At 44.0% G+C, this 20,000-nt stretch overlaps 1 protein-coding gene across 1 annotated transcript in view; it reads left to right on the plus strand.

Annotated features, from left to right (window-relative positions):
- Positions 1 to 20,000, plus strand: part of cacna1g (calcium channel, voltage-dependent, T type, alpha 1G subunit) — a 204,158-nt gene that overhangs the window by 7,344 nt on the left and 176,814 nt on the right. Inside the window, 1 exon segment of the mRNA XM_065002465.1 lies at positions 4,012 to 4,145. Coding sequence (XP_064858537.1) covers positions 4,012 to 4,145 — 134 coding nt within the window.

A 20,000-nucleotide genomic window follows, 5' to 3' on the forward strand; every position in this document is an offset into this window, starting at 1 on the left:
AACATCTACTGCAGACATAAGCAGAGTAATAAGACAGAAATAACATCTACTGCAGACATAACCCGAGTAATAAGACAGAAATAACAGCTACTGCAGACATAACCAGAGTAATAAGACAGAAATAACATCTACTGCAGACATAACCAGAGTAATAAGACAGAAATAACAGCTACTGCAGACATAACCAGAGTAATAAGACAGAAATAACAGCTACTGCAGACATAACCAGAGTAATAAGACAGAAATAACATCTACTGCAGACATAACCAGAGTAATAAGACAGAACTAACATCTACTGCAGACATAACCAGAGTAATAAGACATAAATAACAGCTACTGCAGACATAACCAGAGTAATAAGACAAAAATAACAGCTACTGCAGACATAACCAGAGTAATAAGACAGAAATAACAGCTACTGCAGACATAACCAGAGTAATAAGACAGAAATAACAGCTACTGCAGACATAACCAGAGTAATAAGACAGAAATAACAGCTACTGCAGACATAACCAGAGTAATAAGACAGAAAAAACAGCTACTGCAGACATAACCAGAGTAATAAGACAGAAATAACAGCTACTGCAGACATAACCAGAGTAATAAGACAGAAATAAGAGCTACTGCAGACATAACCAGAGTAATAAGACAGAAATAACAGCAACTGCAGACATAACCAGAGTAATAAGACAGAAATAAGAGCTACTGCAGACAGAATCAGAGTAATAAGACAGAAATAAGAGCTACTGCAGACAGAATCAGAGTAATATGACAGAAATAACAGCTACTGCAGACATAACCAGAGTAATAAGACAGAAATAACAGCTACTGCAGACATAACCAGAGTAATAAGACAGAAATAACAGCTACTGCAGACATAACCAGAGTAATAAGACAGAAATAACATCTACTGCAGACATAACCAGAGTAATAAGACAGAAATAACATCTACTGCAGACATAACAGAGTAATACTGCAGACATAACCAGAGTAATAAGACAGAAATAACAGCTACTGCAGACATAACCAGAGTAATAAGACAGAAATAACATCTACTGCAGACATAACCAGAGTAATAAGACAGAAATAACAGCTACTGCAGACATAACCAGAGTAATAAGACAGAAATAACAGCTACTGCAGACATAACCAGAGTAATAAGACAGAAATAACACTGCAGACATAACCAAGTAATAAGACAGAACTAACATCTACTGCAGACATAACCAGAGTAATAAGACAGAAAATAACAGACATAACAGAGTAATAAGACAAAAATAACAGCTACTGCAGACATAACCAGAGTAATAAGACAGAAATAACATAACATAAGCAGAGTAATAAGACAGAAATAACAGCACTGAGACATAACCAGAGTAATAAGACAGAAATAACAGCTACTGCAGACATAACCAGAGTAATAAGACAGAAAAAACAGCTACTGCAGACATAACCAGAGTAATAAGACAGAAATAACAGCTACTGCAGACATAACCAGAGTAATAAGACAGAAATAAGAGCTACTGCAGACATAACCAGAGTAATAAGACAGAAATAACAGCAACTGCAGACATAACCAGAGTAATAAGACAGAAATAAGAGCTACTGCAGACAGAATCAGAGTAATAAGACAGAAATAAGAGCTACTGCAGACAGAATCAGAGTAATATGACAGAAATAACAGCTACTGCAGACATAACCAGAGTAATAAGACAGAAATAACAGCTACTGCAGACATAACCAGAGTAATAAGACAGAAATAACAGCTACTGCAGACATAACCAGAGTAATAAGACAGAAATAACATCTACTGCAGACATAACCAGAGTAATAAGACAGAAATAACAGCTACTGCAGACATAACCAGAGTAATAAGACAGAAATAACATCTACTGCAGACATAACCAGAGTAATAAGACAGAAATAACATCTACTGCAGACATAACCAGAGTAATAAGACAGAAATAACAGCTACAGCAGACATAACCAGAGTAATAAGACAGAAATAACAGCTACTGCAGACATAATCAGAGTAATAAGACCGAAATAAAAGCCACTGCAGACATAATCAGAGTAATAAGACAGAAATAACATCTACTGCAGACATAACCAGAGTAATAAAACAGAAATAACATCTACTGCAGACATAATCAGAGTAATAAGACAGAAATAACAGCTACTGCAGACATAATCAGAGTAATAAGACTGAAATTAGAGATGCGGCAGAGGCATAACCAGAGTAAAAAGACAGAAATAAGTGATGGAATAATATATGTGTATAGATATAGATATGGAAGAGTGATTTAATAAGGGAGGAGAGAGAGAGAAAAAATAGGAGATAAATTGAGGTAGAATCTAAGAGAGAGAGAGAAACAGAGAGAGAAAGAGCAAGACAAGTGAAGGAGAGATAAAGAGAAGGGGAGCGGGTGAGCATTGAAGCGTTACGCACAGGCCACTGGTGTCTCCGCTCTGGGAGCCAGCTGTGTGTGTGTGTGTGTGTGTGTGTGTGTGTGTGTGTGTGTTAGACTCCTTCTCCATGCTTCGTTGAATCCTGCACACACACGTACACCGCACACACACGCACACACACGCACACACACGCACGCACACACACACACACACACACACACACACACACACACACACACACACACACACACACACACACACACACACACACACACACACACACACACACACACACACACACACACACACACACACACACACACACACACAGGTTTTCTCACATTGGGAAATCCCAGCTATGTGCCTCTTGGTTCTACCTGCCTAGAACTGTACTCCCCTCTGAGCAGTGTGTGTGTGTTTCTCTCTCTGCATGTGAACAGGGGGTTAGGGAAGGGGATTGCATGGCTCATCACTCACAGATACCGTGAGCATCTCTCTGCTCTATTCTCTACAGGCTTCATCTCCAGTACACTATATCTCTATTTACATTCCAGTCCTATAGACACATGTGTTTGTGTATCCAGTGTGTTTAAAGTCAAATCGATTCCATCTGGCTAGAACTCTCAGGTGTGTGTGTGCGTGTGTGTGTGTGTGTGTGTGAGAGACGCACACGCGCACACACATACACACACAAAAACACACACTCCTCACGTCATTGGGAGGCTTCGCATTACTTAATAATGTGATTCTCCTCAGTCTAAACTCAGCAAAAGGCTTTGCATATTTTATGAGATAAACAAATTCCAGGGATGTTAATCCAGGGATGTGCTCTACTGTTTACTCTGAAAAGTTTTCAGATTACACTCTAATCACAAGGATGCAGAAATAAGGAGGGCGGTTTATTCAACCCCAAAGTAGATGAGATGACTGTACCTGTCTGTGTGTGCTCACATGTGTGATGAGTCAGTATCTCTCTCCTCTCCATTTCCCACTGGGCAAAATGGGTGGAATCAATGTTGTTTCCACGTCATTACAACCCACATATTTAGTGCAATGACATTGAATCAACGTGGGAAACTGATTGGATTAGAAAAAAAGTAACCAACATGAGGGAATTTCCCCCCAAAATATTCACGCAACTTTTAACCTAAATCCAATGACACGGTGCCATTTTTTGTTGCTTTCACGTTGAACGCAAATGTAAAACCAAAACTACGCGTTGAACAAACGTCTGTGCCCAGTGGGGTCTGTCTTGTGCTTCTGTTACCGTGCAACTTCGCAGAGGGAAAGAATGTCACTGTATCTGCAATAAGAGGTTTATTTGAGAAGCCTTTTATTTACCAGTTCATGTTGTGAGGAGGTGTGTAGCGCTGGGCGTCTACCTCTGTGATCAACACAGTCCGGCCACTATCATAGCATAACCTTACTCTCTCTCTCCCCATGTCTTACGCTGTCTCCTTTTACCCTTCTCTATCCACCCCCCCAACCCAACCCACTTATAGGTACACACTCATCCATACACTAACCCCTGTCTCTCTGGAGTTTCCCTTCATGTCTATTTCTCTTTCTTCATATGCGTGTGTTTTCCCCCCCTCTCCCTAGGACTTTGATGACTTTATCTTTGCGTTCTTTGCGGTGGAGATGGTCATCAAGATGGTGGCACTGGGCATCTTTGGGAAGAAGTGTTATCTAGGAGACACCTGGAACAGGCTCGACTTCTTTATCGTACTGGCCGGGTGAGTCACGCACACGCACGCCGCCCGCCCTGGCTAGAGGGCGTCCCCAGCCAAAAACATGTGCTGTGAATCACGACAACCACATAGGGAGAGAACCTACATATTCTGTCTGGGCAACACGGCACTTTGTGTGTGTGTGTGTTTGTGTGTGTGTGTGTGTGTGTGTGTGTGTGTGTGTACATCCCTTTGTTTCACATTGTTGCAGTGTCTGCAAAAAACGCCAACCCCCTTCTCCCTCATGAGAACACACAGCCAAACTGAGACAATAGTAACCAAGGTAACGGGTGGTCGGGTACACACTTCCTGGCAACGGTTGCTAGTTTAGTTTAGGAGTGTTCTGATGAAGTGTCTGTTTCTGAAAAGGAAAATAATTTCTGCCAAAGAGCATTTCTCAGCACCCTGGCACTTTCTCTTCATAATCATTCCTCGTGTGTGTGTGCGCGCGTGTGTGTGCGCGCATGTGTGTCTGTGCGCACATGTGTGTGTGTGTGTGTGTGTGCGCGTGTGCATGAAGTGCCAACGTCAGCTTGATTTCAATCGGCGTTTGATAAAGATTAGAGAAAGCTAGTCCCATTCGCCTGCACTGATTTGAGTCTCCTATTACTGAGCTTCTCTTGAATGATTTCCTTTGGCGTCACAGTCTGTGTAGGCCACTGATGTGTTTGACTTCATATTACCAGGTGGGATAGGGAGTGGTGAAGTTAGGGCAGGGTGAAGGGTCGACAAGGTGATTGGGACTAAAGGGCTGACGGGTGAGGAGAGAGAAGAAAGGGAGTGAAAGTAGAGAAGAGGATGGGAGGAGGTTAGAAAAAGAGAGGGATGCCAGTTAAGTGCAGGGTGACAGGGAACTGGAGGGAGGCCAGCGCTCTCTGCCTCCCTCATCCCTTCTTTCCTCCCCTCAGATGAGTTTTGGAGGATCCCCAGTCAATAGTGCAGTGATTCTCAGGTTGTCTTGGACAGAGGGACACTTCCGCACATCGATCTGTCAGCGCACCGGGAGTATAGAGGGAGATACCACTGGTACTGTAGATACTGAGGATGGAAAAAAGGGCCAGACCTGAGGAGGGAGATAGAGAGAGCAGGAGAGTAGGGGGCAGAGAGGCCATTTAGAAGGCAATCATTGTGACCACGATATCAACATTACACATTAAAAACAAATGGTTCTATATAGTGCTATGGTGCTATAACCCTTTTTTTAGAAGGTTCTAAATGGAACCCGAATGGTGCTATAAAGAACCATTTCCTAAGGTTTTATAAAGAACCATTAATAAAAGGCCAAAAAAGGGTTCTACAACCCTTTTGTATCAGGAATTAAAACCCAGATGCAGACACGTAGAATTGACAATGGTTTAATATTCCAACAGGCGGCAGGCAATAGACAGGTCAAGGCAGGCAGGGGTCAGTAAACCAGAGGTGGGGCAACGGTACCGGACGGGAGGCAGGCTCAGGGTAGGCAGAGGTCAACAATCCAGAGGTGGGGCAACGGTACAAGTCGGCAGGCAGGCTCAGGGGCAGGCAGAGTGGTCTGGCAGCAGGGCTCAGAGTCAGGACAGGCAAGGGTCAAAACCAGGAGGGCCAGAAAAAGGGAGACTAGGGAAAAGCAGGAGCTGAGAACCCAAACGTTGGTTGACTTGACAAACAAGACGAACTGGCAATGGACAAACAGAGAACACAGGTATAAATACACAGGGGATAATGGGGAAGATGGGCGACACCTGGAGGGAGGTGGAGACAATCACAAGGACTGGTGAAATAGATCAGGGTGTGACATTGGGGCGATATAGGGCCCTTTATATGGTTCTTTATGAACCTTTATGAATGGTTCTATAAAGAACTTTTCTCAACGTTTTGTATCATGGTTTAATAGCCGTGTTTATTAACACGTTGAATCAGGTATCTGTGGAACACCTGGGGGCCCCCTGAGGAGAGACTTGAGAACGACTGACTTACTTAGTCACATTAACACAAGGTCACACATGAGTCTGTCACAAGATACCGTTTCCTGGCCATAGTCATATATAACATGTAATAGCATAACACAACAGATTAGTTCAACTGGAATGACTCTCACTTACGGATGCACAAAAGAGCTCTGCCCAAACAACGCCCTAAGACATTATAATGAGCCACCAACCCTACATTTTAATTATCACTAAAAGTGGAAATTACCATTTATTTTTTTCAACTGCACGAACCAAAAGGGTTCATGGGTCAGTATGGTTCCACATAGAACCATCACCCTTCCCAAAGAACCGTTGAGGAACCCAACTGTACACCCTCCACTATACATACACCACAAGAAGTAGTCATATGGCCAAGGTTTTTGGAAGGCGAAGAATACACAGACTCAATGATAACACACTCCCATTAGTTTCCTTGAAGGTTTCCTTGAAGGTTTCCTTGAAACTTACCGTTATCATTGACCTCCTACCATCAATACAATCACAGAGCTGCAGAGAGAGGGAGAGAGACAGGAAGTGACAGTCTGTCTCTTTATCTATGTCTCTTTCTCTCTGCCTCTGTCTCTTTCACTCTCTCTTCCTCCCTGCCCTTTCTTCTCCTTGATTTATTAATGCCTCCTCGGACTGATTCCAGACCTGTTTGGGGACAGAAGAGAGGTTACAGATCGAGAGCGAGACGGGGAGGAAGGGAAGGAATGGAGAGATAGAGAGAGAGACTTATGTGCGCTTGAGACAGGGCACAGGCAATCTTAAAGTCCCCATGAACAAATTATATAACAAAATATCTAGGTCCAGTTAAATGACTCTCTCCCTCTGTTGCTCTCCCTTTCTACCCCCCTCTTTCTCTTCCCTCTATCCCCCGCTCCTCCTCCTCACCCCTTTTCTCTTCTCTCTACCTCTCTCTCTTTTTCTCTCTCTCTCTCTGCCCTTTCCTCCTCACCTATCTCTTTATCTCTTTATCTCTATCGTTCTCTCTCAATTCAATTCAATTCAAGGGGCTTTATTGGCATGGGAAACATATGTTAACATTGCCAAAGCAAGTGAGGTAGATAATATACAAAAGTGAAATAAACAATCAAAAATTAACAGTAAACATTTCACATACAGAAGTTTCAAAACAATAAAGACATTACAAATGTCATATTATATATACAGTATATACAGTGTTGCAACGATGTACAAATGGTTAAGGGTACACAAGGGAAAATAAATAAGCATAAAAATGGGTTGTATTTACAATGGTGTTTGTTCTTCACTGGTTGCCCTTTCCTTGTGGCAACAGGTCACACATCTTGCTGCTGTGATGTCACACTGTGGAATTTCACCCAGTAGATATGGGAGTTTATCAAAATTTGATTTGTTTTTGAATTCTTTGTGGATCTGTGTAATCTGAGGGAAATATGTATCTCTAATATGGTCATACATTTGGCAGGAGGTTAGGAAGTGCAGCTCAGTTTCCACCTCATTTTGTGGGCAGTGAGCACATAGCCTGTCTTCTCTTGAGAGCCATGTCTGCCTACGGCGGCCTTTCTCAATAGCAAGGCTATGCTCACTGAGTCTGTACATAGTCAAAGCTTTCCTTAAGTTTGGGTCAGTCATAGTGTTCAGGTATTCTGCCACTGTGTACTCTCTGTTTAGGGCCAAATAGCATTCTAGTTTGCTCAGTTTTTTTGTTAATTCTTTCCAATGTGTCAAGTAATTATCTTTTTATTTTCTCAAGATTTGGTTGGGTCTAATTGTGCTGCTGTCCTGGGGCTCTGTGGGGGTTGTATGTGGACCAGCTTGCCTATGGGACTCTTCTCCATGTTCATCTCTCTGTAGGTGATGGCTTTGTTATGGAAGGTTTGGGAATGCTTCCTTTTAGGTGGTTGTAAATTTAACGGCTCTTTTCTGGATTTTGATAATTAGTGGGTATCGGCCTAATTCTGCTCTGCATGCATTATTTGGTGTTCTACGTTGTACACGTAGGATATTTTTGCAGAATCCTGCATGCGGAGTCTCAATTTGGTGTTTGTCCCATTTTGTGAAGTCTTGGTTGGTGAGCGGACCCCAGACCTCACAACCATAAAGGGCTCTATGACTGATGCAAGTATTTTTAGCCAGATCCTAATTGGTATGCTGAATTTTATGTTCCTTTTGATGGCATAGAATGCCCTTCTTGCCTTGTATCTCAGATCGTTCACAGCTTTGTGGAAGTTACCCGTGGCGCTGATGTTTAGGCCAAGGTATGTATCGTTTTTTTTGTGTGCTCTAGGGCAACGATGTCTAGATGGAATTTGTTTTTGTGGTTCTGGCGACTGGACCTTTTTTGGAACACCATTATTTTTGTCTTACTGAGATTTACTGTCAGGGCCCAGGTCTGACAGAATCTGTGCAAAAGATCTAGGTGCTGCTGTAGGCCCTCCTTAGTTGGTGACAGAAGCACCAGATCATCAGCAAACAGTAGACATTTGACTTAGTAGGGTAAGGCTGGGTGATGCAGACTTTTCTAGTGCCCGCGCCAGTTCGTTGATATATATGTTGAAGAAGCTGCATCCCTGTCTCACCCCACGGCCCTGTGTGAAGAAATCAAATCAAAATCAAATCAAATTTATTTATATAGCCCTTCGTACATCAGCTGATATCTCAAAGTGCTGTACAGAAACCCAGCCTAAAACCCCAAACAGCAAGCAATGCAGGTGTAGAAGCACGGTGGCTAGGAAAAACTCCCTAGAAAGGCCAAAACCTAGGAAGAAACCTAGAGAGGAACCAGGCTATGTGGGGTGGCCAGTCCTCTTCTGGCTGTGTCGGGTGGAGATTATAACAGAACATGGCCAAGATGTTCAAATGTTCATAAATTACCAGCATGGTCGAATAATAATAAGGCAGAACAGTTGAAACTGGAGCAGCAGCACGGCCAGGTGGACTGGGGACAGCAAGGAGTCATCATGTCAGGTAGTCCTGGGGCATGGTCCTAGGGCTCAGGTCCTCCGAGAGAGAGAAAGAAAGAGAGAAATGTGTGTGTTTTTTGCCAATTTTAACCGCACACTTGTTGTTTGTGTACATGGATTTTATAATGTCGTATGTTTTACCCCCAACACCACTTTCCATCAATTTGTATAGCAGACCCTCATGCCAAATTGAGTCGAAGGCTTTTTTTAAATCAACAAAGCATGAGACGACTTTGAATTGTTTTGGTTTGTTTGTTTGTCAATTAGGGTGTGCAGAGTGAATACGGTAATTTGATAAAAAGCCAATTTGACATTTGCTCAGTACATTGTTTTCATTGAGGAAATGTACGAGTCTGCTGTTAATAATAATGCAAGGGATTTTCCGAAGGTTAATGTTGACGCATATCCCACGGTAGTTAGTGGGGTCAAATTTGTGGTGATCAGTCCTTGGTTCCAAATATTGGGGAAGATGCCAGAGCTAAGGATGATGTTGAAGAGTTTTAATATAGCCAATTGGAATTTGTTGTCGGTATATTTGATCATTTCATTAAGGATACCATCAACACCACATGCCTTTTTGGGTTGGAGGGTTTTTATTTTGTCCTGTAGCTCATTCAAGGTAATTGGAGAATCCATTGGGTTCTGGTAGTCTTTAATAGTTGATTCTAAGATTTGTATTTGATCATGTATATGTTTTTGCTCTTTATTCTTTGTTATAGAGCCAAAAATATTGGAGAAGTGGTTTACCCATACATCTCTATTTTGGATAGATAATTCTTTATGTTGTTGTTTGTTTAGTGTTTTCTCTCTCTCTGCCCTTTCCTCCTCACCTATCTCTTTATCTCTATCGCTCTCTCTTTCTCTCTCTCTGTCCTTTCCTCCTCACCCATCTCTTTATCTCTATCGCTCTCTTTCTCTCTCTCTGTCCTTTACTCCTCACCTATCTCTTTATCTCTATCGCTCTCTCTCTCTGTCCTTTCCTCCTCACCTATCTCTTTCTCTATCACTCTCTCTTTCTCTCTCTCTGTCCTTTCCTCCTCACCTATCTCTTTATCTCTATCGCTCTCTCTCTCCTTTCCTCCTCACCTCTCTTTATCTCTATCACTCTCTCTTTCTCTCTCTCTGTCCTTTCCTCCTCACCTATCTCTTTATCTCTATCACTCTCTCTCTCTGTCCTTTCCTCCTCACCTATCTCTTTCTCTATCACTCTCTCTTTCTCTCTCTCTGTCCTTTCCTCCTCACCTATCTCTTTATCTCTATCGCTCTCTCTCTCCTTTCCTCCTCACCTCTCTTTATCTCTATCACTCTCTCTTTCTCTCTCTCTGTCCTTTCCTCCTCACCTATCTCTTTATCTCTATCGCGCTCTCTCTCTGCCCTTTCCTCCTCACCTATCTCTTTATCTCTATCGCGCTCTCTCTCTGCCCTTTCCTCCTCACCTATCTCTATCGCTCTCTCTCTCTCTCTCTGCCCTTTCCTCCTCACCTATCTCTATCGCTCTCTCTCTCTGCCCTTTCCTCCTCACCTATTTCTTTATCTCTTTATCTCTATCGCTCTCTTTCTCTCTCTCTGTCCTTTCCTCCTCACCTATCTCTTTATCTCTATCTCTATCGCTCTCTCTCTTTCTCGCTCTCTGTATCTCTATCTTTCTCTCTCCCCCTCTCTCTCCAGAAGAGGGTATATAGTGTAGTGTATTTATCTGAGTGAATGTGTTTTCTCCCCCTCTACATGCCCTGCTTGTCCTCATTCACCTGCTGTATCCAGTTCCATTAGCTAGATGATGTCTACAGACAGCACTGCACAAGTAGGTCAGGATACCCACCATGGAGTAGGAGGGAGGACATGAGGAAGGGAGGGAGGGAGGAAGAGAGGCAGAGAGGGCATGGGGAAGGGAGATAGAGATAGGGAGGAAAGGAGAGATGGGTGAGGAAAGATAGAGAGAATGAGGAAGGAGCAATTTAATTGATTTAAGCTTTATTTAACTAGGCAAGTCAGTTATGAACAAAATCTTATTTAAGATAATGACGCTGGGCCAATTGTGCACCACCCTATGGCACTCCCAATTACAGCCGGATGTGACACAGCCTGTATTCGAACCAAGGACTGTTGTGACGCCTCTTGCACTGGGATGCAGTGCCTTAGACAGCTACGCCACTCGAGAGCAAGAGAGAAGAACATATGAAAAAGCAAAGAGAGGGAGAAGGCAGGCAGAACGGAAGAGTGGGTAGAGATTATGATGAATCAAAAAGGTAAACAATTCATCTGTGCCTCCTTTCTCATCCTCTCCTCTCCCCAACTCTCTCTCTCTTCTCATTCTCTCCCCTTTTCCCTTATTCCCTTTAACAAGCACCTCTCCCCTTTCTTCCCTCCTCCCCCTTTCTCATCCTGTCCTCTCCCCAACTCTCTCTCTCTTCTCCTTCTCTCCCCCTTTTCCCTTATTTCCTTTAACAAGCACCTCTCCCCTTTCTTCCCTCCTCTTCCTTTCTCATCCTCTCCTCTCCTCTCCCCAACTCTCTCTCTCTTCTCCTTCTCTCCCCCTTTTCCCTTATTCCCTTTAACAAGCACCTCTCCCCTTTCTTCCCTCCTCCTCCTTTCCCTCTCCCTCTTTGACAAACTCAGATTTACTTTAATCCTGATATATTTTCTGCATAGCTGCAGGTACTCTGTGTGTGTGTGTGTGTGTGTGTGTGTGTGTGTGTGTGTGTGTGTGTGTGTGTGTGTGTGTGTGTGGTGAGCTATCATCTAGACTAACTCTGATATCAGAGAGAGGGAGCGAGAGAGAGTGAGATGGATGGAGGGAGGGAGGGATAGCGAGAGAGAGTGAGATGGAGGGAGGGATAGCGAGAGAGAGTGAGATGGATGGAGGGAGCGAGGGATAGCGAGAGAGTGAGATGGATGGAGGGAGGGAGGGAGGGAGGGATAGCGAGAGAGAGTGAGATAGATTGAGGGAGGGAGGGATAGCGAGAGAGAGTGAGATGGATGGAGGGAGGGATAGCGAGAGAGAGTGAGATGGATGGAGGGAGGGAGGGATAGTGAGAGAGAGTGAGAGATGGATGGAGGGAGGGAGGGAGGGATAGCGAGAGAGAGAGTGAGATGGATGGAGGGAGGGAGGGAGGGATAGCGAGAGAGAGTGAGATGGATGGAGGGAGGGAGGGAGGGATAGCGAGAGAGAGTGAGATGGATGGAGGGAGGGAGGGAGGGATAGCGAGAGAGAGTGAGATGGAGGGAGGGAGGGAGGGATAGCGAGAGAGAGTGAGATGGATGGAGGGCGGGAGGGAGGGATAGCGAGAGAGAGTGAGATGGATGGAGGGAGGGAGGGAGGGAGGGAGGGAGGGAGCGAGAGAGTGAGATGGAGGGAGGGAGGGATAGCGAGAGAGAGTGAGATGGAGGGAGGGATAGCGAAAGAGAGTGAGATGGATGGAGGGAGGGAGGGAGGATAGCGAGAGAGAGTGAGATGGATGGAGGGAGGGAGGGATAGCGAGAGAGAGTGAGATGGATGGAGGGAGGGAGGGAGGGAGGGATAGCGAGAGAGAGTGAGATGGAGGGAGGGAGGGATAGCGAGAGAGAGTGAGATGGATGGAGGGCGGGAGGGAGAGATAGCGAGAGAGAGTGAGATGGATGGAGGGAGGGATAGCGAGAGAGAGTGAGATGGAGGGAGGGATAGCGAGAGAGAGTGAGATGGATGGAGGGAGGGAGGGATATCGAGAGAGAGTGAGATGGAGGGAGGGAGGGAGGGATAGTGAGAGAGAGTGAGATGGATGGAGGGAGGGAGGGATAGCGAGAGAGAGTGAGATGGATGGAGGGAGGGAGGGATAGTGAGAGAGAGTAAGATGGAGGGAGGGAGGGATAGCAAGAGAGAGACTGAAAGGAAAACCCCCTCTCATCTCTCCTGATGCTGCAATATGCTGTGGGGTTGCAGTCTTAACACACACTGCTATCTATTATACACACTCACACACTGATACACACACACACACACAGCGCTATCTATCAGTCAGTCACAATTCATTCCGTGCTGGATAACTCCCACTGCAGCTAGCCTGTCAGCGATCCCCCAGAGAGTAGAATTATAACACAAACTGACAAATGTCATCAGAAGAGACGGAGTTAACTGAGTTGGCTGATCCAGTATATAATGACAGATGAGGGAGGGAAGGAGATAAGATGGAGCATGGAGAGAGAAAGAGAGAACATGGTAGTTTTAGCAGTGGGAAGAAATTATCCTTCACCACTGATGCAGTTAATAACAATATCCTTTCATCCTCTTAATGGATAACATAGGATCTGATCCTACATCTGCTGTTGAAGGCCATTTTTACAATCAGTGGTTTCCTATGGGTGAAATTAAGCAAATTATTGTCTCTAAGCCAATGATGTGCCTGTGTGTTTTATGCCAGCACACTATTGCAAGATAGTATTATTTTATTGTTAACTCTGATTGGGCAAACACACAGGCTAATGGCAACTATAGCCATGATACTATTATAAAGTCATTATATAGGGAGGGCTGGCACGCACTGTCATTTACTGGTGTAAGGCTGCAAATGTTACTCTAATGGACAGAGGGGAAAATATTGGGAGGGAGAGGGAAAGCGAGAGAGAGACTTCTGTGCAGTAGGGAGGAGAGTGAGAAGTAATATGAGGGGCAGAAGCTCTGGGAATCTAGCGAAATCTATTTCATCTCTCTCCTCCACCTCTCCCTCCCTCCCTCGCTCCCTACCTCCCTTAACCCATCCCTCCCTCCAACTCAACCTCCCACGCCTCCCCTCGCTTCCTCCTTTCCTCGCATACTCCCCCTCTCACTCCCTCCTTCTCTCCCTCTCTCCTGCCTGTCCTGGCAGTTAACCTCTGCTGCCAGGTGGTACGAGAGAGAGAGAGAGAGAGAGAGAGAGAGAGAGAGAGAGAGAGAGAAAAGAGAGAACAAAAATGAGAGAGAGAGAGAGAACGAGAATGATAATGAGAGAGAGTAAACGAGAATGAGATTGAACGAGAGAGGGAGAGAGTAAAATAAAAAAAGGTAGACCAGCGTTAATTGGAAAGACTGTTGATCTCTATAGAAGGCTACAAATCACATCCTTTTAATTGGAACAGGTACAGTGTGTCAATATGACCGATACAGATATTACCTCAGGACAATCTACTGGGTATGCCATTGTTTCATTGTCCTCCCTCCCTCAGCCTCTCTCTCATACGTGACCTATTATAGTGATGTGTATGTCTGTGTTAGTGTGTGTGTGTGTGTCAAAGCATCTGTGTTTTTGTGTGTCTGTGTGCATCAGCTTGTGTGTGTGTGTTAGTGTGTAAGTGTGTCTGTGTGTATGTGTGTGTTGATGTGTTAGTGTGTGTGTCTGTGGTGTGTGTGGGTGGGTGGGGGTGTGTGTGTGTGTGTGTACCTTCTGCCAGGCTACTGTTGACTGTCTGTGTGTTGTTGTACAGATGGGAATGTGTGTGTTTACCATTCTTCATGTGCCAGTCTGCTTTTCCATACACACACTGATAAGTGAGGACAAAGCAAGGGATAGGCTGGCACCACGCCCAGGGAAGGGTGTGTGTTTGAGTGTTTGTGTGCAGTTTTGTGAATATTAACAACTGTGAGTGATCGTTCCCATACGGGATTTGTGTTTGTATATGCGATTTTGTTTTTGTAACGTGTTACGTATGTGTGTGTGTGTGTGTTTATGGTCTATATAGCTGTTTTGAATTAGATTAATGTGTGTTTCTGTGTGTGTGTGTGTCAGGATCTGTAGATTCTACTCACGCAAAATCTGCCTCAAGGTTGGGCATTCCCGTCCTCCCTCCTCCTCTATCTCTCTCTCCTTTCTTCTCTCCCTCTAAGCAACCTTGGCACAACCCTGGGTCAGAGAACACATTCAAACTTCTTTTCCATTTCTCTCCATCATTTGATCACACGTTGTTTCTTCCATTCTCCTACCCGTCACACTGGCAGCCACATCTGGTTCTTATCCAGCGTAGTTACGAGCTAATGCTAATGATAGATAAGGCTATGTCTTCCCTAGGACCGACAGTACAGTATATGTGCCTCTCCAGTCCCTTTGTGTAATTGTTCTGATGAAGGCCTTTGATGGCCCAGATGTTCATCTTTTAACTTGAATAAGCCCTAAATTAGTTTTTAATTGTTGAACGAGCGCTGCACCGTTTCCTTTTCAATTATTATCAAGGTGTAGAATAACAGTGTCACGTTCTGACCTGGCCTGGTATGGTACTCAATCAGAGGCAGGTGTCGTTAGTCGTCTCTGATTGAGAATCACATTTAGGTAGCCTTTTTCCACCTGGGTTTTGTGGGTGTTTATTTTCTGTCTAGTGTGTGTTGTCACCTTACAGAACTGTTTCGGTTTCGTTGATTCACGTTTATTATTTTGTTCCAGTGTTTAGTTGTGTTTTTGAATAAATCAATATGGACACTTACAACGCTGCGTTTTGGTCCGATCCTTACTCCTCCTCAGACGAAGAGGACGATATCCATTACAAACAGTGACATGCTTCCTAATGGGCCTTTCCCAACAATGCAGAGGGAAAAAGTGAGAAATAATAGAAAAATGATATACAACGAGTGGCTGACTAAATACTTTTTTGCCCCACTGTACCTGTGGATGTATTTCAAAGCCTACCTTCAAACTCAGTGCCTCTTTGCTTGACATCATGGGAAAATCTAAATAAATCAGCCAAGACCTCAGAAAAAAGATTGTAGACCTCCACAAGTCTACTTCATCCGTGGGAACAATTTCCAAACGCCTGAAGGTACCTTGTTCATCTGTACAAACAATAGTACACAAGTATAAACACCATGGGACCACGCAGCTGTCATTCCGCTCAGGAATTCTGTCTCCTAGAGATGAACCTACTTTGGTGCGAAAAGTGCAGATCATTCCCAGAACAACAGCAAAGGACCTTGTGAAGATGCTGGAGGAAACAGGTATCTATATCCACAGTAAAACGAGTCCTATATCGACATAACCTGAAAGGCCGCTCAGCAAGGAAGAAGCCACTGCTCCAAAACCGCCATAAAAAAAGCCAGACTACGGTTTGCAACTGCACATGGGAACAAAGATCGCACCTTTTGGAGAAATGTCCTCTGGTCTGATGAAACAAAAATTGAACATTTTGGCCATAATGACCATCGTTATGTCTGGAGGAAAAAAGGGGAGGCTTGCAAGCCGAAGGACACCATCCCAACCGTGAAGCACGGGGGTGGCATCAACATTTTGTGGGGCTGCTTTGCTGCAGGAGGGTCTGGTGCACTTCCCAAAATAGATGTCATCATAAGGTAGGAAAATTATGTGGCTATATTGAAGCAACATCTCAAGACATCAGTCAGGAAGTTAAAGCTTGGTCGCAAGTGGGTCTTCCAAATGGACAATGACCCCAAGCATACTTCCAAAGTTGTGGCAAAATGGCTTAAGGACAACAAAGTCAAGGTATTGGAGTGGCCATCACAAAGCCCTGACCTCAATCCTGTAGAAAATTTGTGGGCAGAATTGAATAAGCGTGTGCGAGCAAGGAGGCCTACAAACCTGACTCAGTTACACCAACTCTGTCAGGAGGAATGGGCCAAACTTCACCCAACATATTGTGGGAAGCTCGTGGAAGTCCACCTGAAATGTTTGACCCAAGTTAAACAATTTAAAGGCAATGCTACCAAATACTAATTGAGTGTATGTAAACTTCTGACCAACTGGGAATGTGATGAAAGAAATAAAAGCTGAAATAAATAATTCTCTCTACTATTATTCTGAAATGTCATATTCTTAAAAATAAAGTGGTGATGCTAACTGACCTAAAACAGGGACTTTTTACTAGGATTAAATGTCAGGAATTGTGAAAACTGAGTTTAAATTTATTTGGCTCAGGTGTATGTAAACTTCCGACTTCAACTGTATATACATATGGGTAAAGTGACTAGGCAACAGGATAGATAATAAACAGTAGCAGCAGTGTATGTGATGAGTCAAAAGAGTTCATGCAAAAAGGGTCAATACAGATAGTGCAGGTAGCTATTGGTTAACTATTTAAATAACTATTTAGCAGGTTTATGGCTTGAGGGAGGAAGATGTTCAGGGTCATACTGGTTCCAGACTTGGTGCATCGCTACAGATTGCCGTGAGGTAGCAGAGTTAACAGTCTATCACCTCGACTCACATTGTTTGATCACCTTCCCCTTATTTCCAAGGCTAGCTTAGCCCTTAGCTTTGCCCATAAGGCTAGTCAATTCAACCTTAGCTTAGATTATTTTAGCCTCTAACCCAACGACGACACCGTGCTTGCCTCACAATAGCCTTATCTTAACTCATTGCCCGAAAACCTGCAGTTCTCTCACTATGCTGGCTGGTCTGCTTACTGTTTATCCATTTACCTTGTCTTTCTGGTCTCTGTGGCCCTATGGCCATCTGTTACATCCAACTATCATCCAGGAGACCGTGGCAAGATGCAAGATGCAAGGCGCACACACACACACACACACACACACACACACACACACACACACACACACACACACACACACACACACACACACACACTCTCGCTGAATGGGTGACTCACAAAGATGCAGTACACAGAGACAGACACACACACACACACACACACACCTACACGTGTTGTGAGTTTATTGGACAGACTGATTTGGAGTCAGAGAGACGAGGGAATTCCATCTGCGTGCCTTCAAGACACACGTGGACAGCAGCTGTTACACACACACACACCTCACAATACCAGAGAGTGAGAGAGATAACATATATATCAACGAATCGGTGAGGGCAGTCTGCAGCACCCGGCCTCACCCTACTAGAATCTGAAGTCAAATGTCTACTGTTTGCTGATGATCTGGTGCTCCTGTCACCAACTAAGGAGGGCCTACAGCAGCACCTAGATCTTCTGCACAGATTCTGTCAGACCTGGGCCCTGACAGTAAATCTCAGTAATACAAAAATAATGGTGTTGCAAAAAAGATTCAGTTTCCAGAACCACAAATACAAATTCCATCTAGACACCGTTGCATGAGAGCACAGAAAAAACGATACATACCCCGGCCTAAAGATCAGCGCCACGGGTAAATTCCACAAAGCTGTGAACGATCTGAGAGACAAGGCAAGAAGGGCCTTCTATGCCATCAAAAGGAACATCAAATTTGACATACCAATTAGGATCTGACTAAAAATACTTGAATCATTTATAGAACCCATTGCCCTTTGTGGTTGTGATGTCTGGGGTCCATTCACCAACCATACCAAATAATGCATGCAGAGCAGAATTAGGCCGATACCCACTAATTATCAAAATCCAGAAAAGAGCTGTTAAATTCTACAACCACCTAAAAGGAAGCGATTCCCAAACCTTCCATAACAAAGCCATCACCTACAGAGAGATGAACCTGGATAAGTCCCCTAATCAAGAGAAGACAGGCTACGTGCACACTGCCCACAAAATGAGGTGGAAACTGAGGTGCACTTCCTAACCTCCTGCCAAATGTATGACCATATTAGAGACTCATATTTCCCTCAGATTACACAGATCCTCAAAGAATTTGAAAACAAACCCAATTTTGATGAACTCCCATATCTACTGGGTGAAATACCACGGTGTGCCATCACAGCAGCAAGATGTGTGAACTGTTGCCACAAGAAAAGGGCAACCAGTGAAAAACAAACACCACTGTAAAAACAACCCATATTTATGTTTATTTATTTTCCCTTTTGTACTTTAACTATGTGCACGTCGTTACAACAATTAGAAATGTCTTTATTATTTTGGAACTTCTGTGAGTGCAATGTTTACTGTACATTTTTATTGTTTATTTCACTTTTGTTTATTATTTACTTCACTTGCTTTGGCAATGTTAACATATGTTTGTTTCCCATGCCAATAAAGCCCTTGAATTGAAATTGAATTAGAGAGAGACTAAGAGCGAGACTAAGAGAGAGACTGTGAGAGTGAGAGAGACTGTAAATTATACCCCACCATAACAATGGAATTTATTAGGCTGCAGATACAGTGCAGTTGGAAAGTATTCAGACCCCTTAACTTTTTCAAAATTTTGTTACGTTACAGCCTTAAATGGACAAAATAATGTTTTTCTCATCAGTCTACACACGATACCCCATAGTGACAAAGCGATAATATGTTTTTAGAAATGTTTGCAAATGTGTATGAGACTCGAAATTGAGCTCAGGTGCATCCTGTTTCTATTGATCATCCTTGAGATGTTTCTACAACTTGATTGGAGTCCACCTGTGGTAAATTCAATTGATTGGACATGATTTGACAGTGCATGTCAGAGCAAAAACCAAGCCATGAGGTCGAAGGAAATGTACGTAGAGCACCGAGACAGGATTGTGTTGAGGCACAGATCTGGGGAAGGGTACCAAATAATGTCTGCAGCATTGATGGTCCCCAAGAACACAATGGCCTCCATCATTCTTAAAAGTTTGGAACCACCAAGACTCTTCCTAGAGCTGACCGCCCGGCCAAACTGAGCAATCAGGTAGGTGACCAAGAACCCAATGATCACCCTGACAAAGCTCCAGAGTTCCTCTGTGGAGATTTGAGAACATTCCAGAAGGTCAGCCATCTCTGCAGCCAGACTGAAGCCACACATCAGTAAAAGGCACATGAAAGCCCTCTTGGAGTTTGCCAAAAGGCACCTAAAGGACTCTCAGACCATGAGAAACAAGATTCTCTGGTCTGATGAAGCCAATATTGAACTCTTTGGCCTGAATGTCAAGCATCACTTCTGGAGGAAACCTGGCACCATCTCTACGGTGAATCATGGTGGTGGTGGCATCATGCTGTGGGGATGTTTTTCAGCGGCAGGGACTGGGAGACTAGTTAGGATTGAGGGAAAGATGAACCGAGCAAAGTACAGAGAGATCCTTGATGAAAACCTGCTCCAGAGCGAAGGTTCACCTTCCAACATGACAACGATTCTCAACACACAGCCGAGACAACGCAGG

This window comes from Oncorhynchus nerka, linkage group LG16, assembly GCF_034236695.1.
Source record: "Oncorhynchus nerka isolate Pitt River linkage group LG16, Oner_Uvic_2.0, whole genome shotgun sequence".
Classification (NCBI taxonomy): domain Eukaryota; kingdom Metazoa; phylum Chordata; class Actinopteri; order Salmoniformes; family Salmonidae; genus Oncorhynchus; species Oncorhynchus nerka.